The sequence below is a fragment of the Apaloderma vittatum genome, unplaced genomic scaffold (genome assembly GCF_000703405.1).
Source record: "Apaloderma vittatum isolate BGI_N311 unplaced genomic scaffold, ASM70340v1 scaffold31183, whole genome shotgun sequence".
Classification (NCBI taxonomy): Eukaryota; Metazoa; Chordata; class Aves; order Trogoniformes; family Trogonidae; genus Apaloderma; species Apaloderma vittatum.
Window position 1 is genome coordinate 23,825 of NW_009707955.1, and position 7,845 is coordinate 31,669.

Sequence of the window (7,845 nt, forward strand, 5' to 3'; positions counted from 1 at the left end):
CCAATTCAAAATGCCTTTGACCAGAGAAGCAGCATAGGCCAAATCCTCTTCTTATGCAGGAAGCCACGTCATGAATTTCTCCTGAAGCCTCTCCTAGAAGGCTCTTTATCCTCTCCTTTGGTCCCCACCTTGCCATGGTCTGCTCTTTGCCACTGCTCTGCCCATCCAAACCAGTTTCTAGAAGAAGCCCTCAGATGCTTGCGGCTGAAGCAAACGAGCCCTAAACTGCTATCTGGAGGAGGCCATAAGAGCATCCCAGTGATGGGATAACAAGGGACTTGCTGCTCCTTATACTTTCCATAAATATCAGTTACTGATGGCACTGGGCAGCAGAACTCTGGGCTGAATGAGTCCGTGGCATTTTCTTTCTGCTCTAGAGATGAGGAACAAAACGATTTTCTCACACAGCTCAATCCTTCCCAAGGGCCATTCTGCAGGCGAGACCTTCAGGGGGCCTCCGTGGTTCATAACGTGGGGAGCTGGCAGGTAGATTTTCCTAATACCTTGCAAAGAGCAATCGTGAAACTTCATTCTGGGAACTGCAAGCATATCATTTCCGAGAAGCCCTGCAATGTCCCCCCGTGGCCTCTGCAGCTGATCCCTGTTCCCAGCTGACATCTGCCGGAAAGAGCTGTGATTTTCACTGCTGTGCAGTGTGCCAACAAGAAGCTTTTCCTCCCATTAAGCCTCAACTCCCTTTGACCTGTAGCACTTTTGTGTCCTTCAAGCTAACTCCTCCCTACCAGGGGCTACTGCTGTACTAGCCCAGCGCAGGCGAGGAGGGACTAGCCCTCCACTGCAAGCTTCAGCCTGCAGCCAAAGGGAGCTACAGGCACGTGCTGACTGGAAACGCAGAGGGATGCTAAAAGGTTTCCCACCTCCCATGCAGAAACTGTGGCCTCGGCCACCTGTTCCAACACCCTGTCCCTCTCTGGGGGCTGTAACTGGAGCCAAGTAGGGGATGGAAAGGTGTGTGTGTAAGGGCAAGGCTCCCTGGCACGCTGCGTTGGGGAGCTGCTGCTGCTGACACCACAGGCATTCGTCTTCAGACTGATGAGCAAATAATAAATTCCTAAATCAGGCAATAAAAGCAGCGATTCATAAATCAGGCGCTTGCCCTTTCTGAAACCTGTCACCCTTCTGTGGACCCACTCTATGCCGAGAAGGCAATGCTGGCGGCCGGTCCCTGGTGTCCAGCAGTTAGTGCCTGGCGGCTGCGGAGTGATGCTGGCTGTCCCCGGGGAGGAGGGGCTGGCACCCGCTGTGAGGGTCCGAGATCAGAAAAAGCTTTTTGGGAAGCATGTCTGCCAACAGCATTGCTCCACCACAATGGCCAGCCACTGCAGGACCCAGGAGATTTTTCTGAGCAAGGATGTTTTCTTTCCACAGAGGTCGCCAGGTTTAGATCAAACATTCTTTTTCCCAAAGCTGTTAAATTCTGAGAAGTCTTTGAAGCTTCGGTGACCTTAACCAAAACAATTCCTGAAATAGTTATCCAGAGAAATTCTGTTTAAAGCAATTTCCTTTTTCTTTCTTTTTTTTTTTTTTCTGAGGGAGGTTGGTCTTCTAAAACTTGGGAAGGTGGAAAGAGTTTAGAACCATGACATAGCATCCTCATGGTCTTCTGTTTGAGCTGTGTGGAGTGGGGGCTTCAGGGAGTTTTGGGAGGCAAAGTCATGGTAAGATCTCATCTTTTCTGAGTTTATGCATGTAAACCTTCCCATCACCTGAAGACAAGGAGGCTTCCCATAATGCTGAGGGATAGATACTCACAAAAAGCAGCAGTTCCCCATGCCACCGGTCTGTAAGCAGTACTCATCATCCCTCTCTTGCATTGGCTGCCCCAAACCCGAGCATCTTCATCTCCCACCAGCCTACCTACTCGCTGCTCTCGTACCCACTACCTCATCCCCAAACACACCCATCTGCCCCTCTTGCAGCCCCTGCATCTCTCCACACGTCCTTCATCCAAGCACTTCGCTCTCATCCTTCTAATGTTTCCCAAAGAGGGTCACCTTAGATGGAACAAGCTGAACTCCTTCGTGTTTATTAAAATCCTTGCTGACCCATGAAGGAGTGATGACACTGAGCTCCTGGTAGCCTGGTCGGAGGGGTTCAACCTGCCTCAGGTTCATCACCTCTTCTGGTTGGCCTCATTCCCTAACAAGCAGTCACAGAGCCAGGTCCCTTCATCCAAACCCCCACATTTCACCAGCCAGCGTGTCTCCTCCCCAGGCAATGCTCTGCAGAAATGACCAACAAGTTGTAAATCCTTGTAACACCACCTCCGATAAGGGCCACTCTCTGAAGAGAAGAGCAGAGCCCAATATCCGCTCGCTGGGAAGCATCTGTGATGACTCTGAGACCCTGAAGTCCAGACAGACCCACCAAGGAAAACAGCTGGTGCACAGAAATGGGGTACATGTTGCTCCGTAAGAAACTGCACAGTAAATGGAAACGTTCTCGTTCCTTTCTTCACCTCTCTCAGAGAACAAAGGATGAACTAATTTTGTCTAGAAAAGAAACATGTCATAACTGATGCAGAGTTTGACCCAAAACAATCAAACCAGACATATGAGGACACTGATAGCAGGCAAAACAGGAGGAAAGGAGGACTTGTGCAGTCACCCAAGGAATTCTGCCTCTGCCTTACTTGTTTTTTTCCTTGCCTGCACCATCCAGCATGTTTTGGAGGCTCCTCAAACACTTGCATCTCACTGCCTTCCTAGAACATGCCCAGCAAGTCACTAGTGTTCACAGATATGGGACTGCCTGTGACTTTCATCATTGGTCAAGGAGCAGGGAAAAAACAAAACAAATCAAAACAAAGATAAAAAAATAAGGTGTTATTGTAGGTCATGCATCAGTATTTGTGGCTTGAGAGTCAAAACAGGAGCAGCTGACAGTCTGCCCTTTGCCTCTCACAAGTCTATGAGCCAAAGTGTCCCTGGACTCCAGCCACAGCAAGTGGGACCAAGCTGGTTCCCCTCTGGTCACCAGCCAGGGATGCAGCCGCCACTTCCTTCTCCCCATAACATCTCCCAGTTGCATGTAAACATCATGGCAGGAGATATCTGAACTACAGGAAAATTCCCGATTTTTTACGTTTGTTAATTTAAGTGCGCAAAGACATCCCCCAATCTAGCTTAGCAGATACAAAAATATTGCAGTAGGCTACATGCTGAAAGTGCTCATCCTTGACTTGAGTAGAAAATGAGTCCAGTAGCAGGTCAAGTTTTCAACTTGGTGTAATACACCAGGCTGTGTGACATGGCACCAGCAGGTCATCCAAAACTGGAAGGCACCATCCTACCTACCAAGAGCAAGGACAGACTGCAGGAAGGACTACGGGCTGGACAGAGACCATATCTGTCTCTAGACATCGATACTTCAATTTTGGTACGAACAGAGGAGAGTATTCCTTGGCAGCATGTCTCCTGCATAATATACAGTGAAGGTCTTCTCTAGCTTTTCCAGGTCAGATGCTGGAAAGGTCAAAAACATTTACAAGGCCTCCTGGGTATGGCTGACTGAAGTATCTCTTCCCCATTGCTCTTGAGAGGAAACAGAGCGTGCTGGGCATTGCATGTGCAGGGCACTTACCACCCTTTTATCTGCCTAGTGTCAGGGTGAACTTAAAGCTCACCTTGACGTGGCCAACGTGGAGCAGATGATATCATCTGGACCTTTGGAAAGAGCTTGAAGTTTGTTAGAGGGAACTGTCGAGCTCAAAGTGCAGCTGGTGAAGGTTCAAGACAGTGAGAAAAGCCAGCATTAGGCACTTTAAAAGGAGCAAGAAATCCTGAAATGTCCTTGCAGCAAGTGGTCAGAGTCTGCAGGACTTCTAGACTTTCAGGCAAGGGGAAGGGGAAGAAAGAATTGTCTCTGCTTTTTTAATTTGTGGGGTTTTTTTAACCTCCTAACACATCCAAACATCACTCTTCTTTGACCCCTGACACTCTTGGCTTGCAGAATAGTGAGTTCCATGCTACTGCATAACATGTCAAGCTTTTGCTTTTTGAAAACTTTTAATTGGGAAAGCCCTTCTAAGGAATCACTGAAGGGCACGGTTTGGAGGCATCTCCCTAGTGGCTTGCTTTTGCCCGAGAAGCAGGGAGCAGTCTGCTGAAGTTAAGCACCAATAAAATCAATCTATTGGTTGTACCCCTTCGACTTCAGAAAGTCAATCCTGCAAAAATAAGTAAATCCGTAAGAGAAAAGCCAAAAATTTAAAGCTGTCAGCTGTCAGCTCAGTCTGCATTTCCTGCAGCACAGCTTACTGACAGTGTGTTTCTAATGGCAAACGAAATTTTCTAAGTCTTAGCAAATTCTTGGTCCTTGCGACTAAGAGGCTCACTGGAGATACCCTCCTCCTTCCAAAACTTACAATCTTGTTTAACCCCTCTCACCTGTAGGAAAAGTTAACGTGCAAAACATCAGGATAGAAGAGCAGTGAACAAGTGGTGAGGAAGTACATGCTACTGAAAAAAAAGAGGGTTTAGAGTCTCTATTTTTAAAGGACAAAAGCTCACCAGCAAAGGAGCCTCTCCACCAATGCTGCCAGGCTACATCATCACAAGGCCTTAGCCCCAGCCCTCTTTTTCAACCTCCCCCTCCTCCTCCTGTTGGCGTAACCCCTTCCTGCCCAAGGTTAGATTCTAGCTCGCTGGGCAGAAACCGGCTTTTATTATCTCAGATGCGGGCAGACACACAAGTTTATCACTGCTGCAAAGGCAACTGCGCTCCAACCATTTACAGCCAGCAAAGAGAGCTAGGATTGACTCCAGTGTGACAGCCGCCTCAGCCTTCGAAACTGCACATGCCTGAGTTAAGGAGTCCAGGATTAGAGAAGAAGCCAAGATTAGGACAATAAAATGTAGTTTATTCCATTTTCTGGTGTTTAATTTGCCTCAAGATGTTAGGCTATGCCTTCGCCTCTTTGCAATCTTAGGTGTTTCCCCTCCCCTCTTTAAATTAAAGCTGGAATCATCATGCAATTGCTGAATCTTTACTTGGCAGTCTGACAACTCCTAAAGTGTTGCCTTGTTACTGATTGCTCCAGAGTTTAACTAGCACAAGTCCGGCAAGTGAGGCAGGACCGGGTTATTCACTGAAGTCGCTGTTACCTGTCACTATGCACGTGAATTTAGCATCACAGTCCTCAGACACAGACCGGGATTTGATAGTGGTTTCAAATAGTGGCTGGGTTTCCTCCGTCAGCTGAGAAATGATTGCGCAGAAGGTGCTCCTGGAAGATTCAAGAAGCATTTCTTAGAGATCAACAGAGTAGAAAAAAATCAAAGGGTCCACCTTCTATCTCGCCTTGGAAGCCTGTGTCCTTGTTGCAAACACCTTCCCTTCTCCTTCCCTCCCTTCATGCCTACACTAGGTTATTCCTGAGTCCGGGCTATTTGACTGTTTTATTATTTGTTATTTTTATTATTTTTATTATTTGTTTTATTATTTATTATTTGACTGTTTTTTTATTTGGCTATTTTCACTCCTAAGATGACTGTTAACTTAAAATGTCATTTAGAAGTTCCCTTTGTCTCAGTCCTTACAGCTACTGCGGTAATGAATGTCGAGAACAGTTTTAGGTCTTGCTTACACCAGAACATCTCTTTGATCAAAGCAAAAACCCTGACAAAGTCAGCTTCACACTCCCTGTGCCACATCATCAGCATTTCAAGCTTTGCTCCATTCACTGGAATTTTGTGGAGACTTCATGTGTAATTTCAGGCCAAGTGGGAACTGAATGTGTCTCTCGAACACTCTTTGAAAGCTTTGAATTAAGAAAAGCTGCCTGCTGCAGTGACAGCTCACCGAAGAAGACCTTGAGCCTGGCTTGCAGCTTTCTCAGCTCAGGAATTATATATGAAGCTGACTTTCATTCCCTGTTTCACCTCTAACTGCTGCAGGCAGCACTCCAACTACACATTCCATGAGCTTCAGGCACTAAGGTCCAAGTTTGGGACACATGAATTGCCAGAACTATCCAAACAGTGCAATCTGTGAGGCTCCAAAAACGATCTTAGATTCCCCAGTCGCTTAAGCACTATTCAGTGATAGCAATAAATCACCATGTGCATGCTGCCATCCCTGCTGGAGCATCACCAAGAGAGGCCCCAGAAGATCTGGGCTTTCTTAAATAAAGGGAAGTAATTTAATTTCAAGTTGAGCCTTCACTTGGATAATGCTCTGGGGCTCTTGGGGAAGGGAAGAGCTTCTTTCATTTTTCACTCTGCAGTTAAAACACTACATGTTTACATCAGAGAGGACCACAGGAGGGAGGACCCCAAGGTCTCAACGGCAGGGACCTGAGGAGATATAGCAAATATTGCAAGAGATCCGGTAGCCAGCAGCTCTGCTTATATCTTTTTCAGACATTCCTTAAAAAAAAAAAAGTGATCAGCTTCTAGAGACATGCAAGAGATGGGACAAACCCCCAAGCCATTCCTGGCTCACGGCACATGGTGGGGGCTCCATAAGGAGGGCCCTGGCCTCACAAGCAGTGCTCAGCTTGAAGGCGGGGTGCTGGTGCTGCTGCTACACATGCTCTACCTGCTGAGAAAGCAAACTTGCTCAGGGAAAACCAAGCTAAATGAAAAACAACCCCCAAACCCCTCTCATTTAGCACGAACCCGTCACCGTCAGGTGCACTGGCAGGCTCTGCAGCAGGGGCTGAACTTCATGCATGGCTGAAGGTGCCAGGAGAGCTCCAGCCCCAGCAACTGCCTGGTTCGTCCACACGGAGAACTTACCTGGAGGATGCAGCACTACGACTTTCACTCTGGCTTCTTGCTAGAATGGGTTTGTAAGAGATGCAGGGAAGCTGAATCCCTGAGGAACAAACAACTGATGTGGGGCAGGAGTCTCACCCAGCTCCCAGGCACATCGTGTTGGGTGAAGGGACGGGGCAGGGGCAGCTCAGCTGTTGAAAACTTGACTCCTCTACTGAATGAGGGTTACGAGCGCTGTCTACATCCAAATGCACGTGCGGGATGGGGTGAAAAAACAAATGCCACAGCTCGGACTCTTGTCTGTGGATATCAGTGGTTCCCAGGAGACCGGTCCTGACAAGCAACTCTTCACACAACTACGGGGCCAGGAAGGGGCTGTGGGAGCCAACAGCTGCTTCAAACCAGAGAAACTTTTCCCTACTCCAAACCCAGGGGAAAAAAACCCTCCGATTTCCAAAGAACAAGACAGACAATCCAGTACCAAGGCAGTTACTGGTGGGGTTTTGACAGCTCCTTCAATACAGATCCCCAGCCCTAGACCAGTAAATGCCTTTTAGATCCACATAAGGAACTTTCCAAACGTCAATGAACGTTTCATACCCCAGCAGGAGAGCAAACAGATCAGCATCTTAAAAAAAAAACACCGTGATGCGCACACACATAGTGACACCCGGACCAAGTTTAATCCCAGTACCGTGCCATCAGTATCAGCAGGCGGCACCAGGAGTAAGTCTGGTCCATCCAGCGCAGACCCCACAACCAGGTGAAATACAGCAAAGGCTACTGAATGGTTTAGGAAAGCAGCGTCACCAGAAGCTGGGAGCTCCACAGGCATGGCAGATGAATCGGAGTAGACTTGCCCAATGAACACTTGGCAGGAAGCCCTGGAAGGTCTATTTAATCTTTCAAAGAAACCATTGTATTAGTGACAGGGCAGGGGTTTAGAGACTGCAGCGCTGTGGGGCTCTCAGCTGACTTACTCCAGCTGCAACCAGACTCTGTCCAATTCAAATTGCTTTCTAAAATTGCTTTCTAAACCAGTAATTCAGAGCATTCCAGAAATCTGATGCAACGAGGCAGCCGCTCTTCCTCCGAGACTTTCTGA

The 7,845-nt window shown here is 47.8% G+C and overlaps 1 protein-coding gene across 1 annotated transcript in view; it reads right to left on the reverse strand.

Annotated features, from left to right (window-relative positions):
* ALPK3 (alpha-kinase 3) overlaps positions 1 to 7,845 on the reverse strand; it is a gene marked incomplete at its 5' end in the record, with an annotated part of 22,196 nt that overhangs the window by 13,586 nt on the left and 765 nt on the right. Inside the window, one exon of the mRNA XM_009866388.1 lies at positions 5,127 to 5,248. Within this exon, the coding sequence (XP_009864690.1) occupies positions 5,127 to 5,248 (122 nt within the window). The remainder of the gene's footprint in view (positions 1 to 5,126; positions 5,249 to 7,845) is intronic.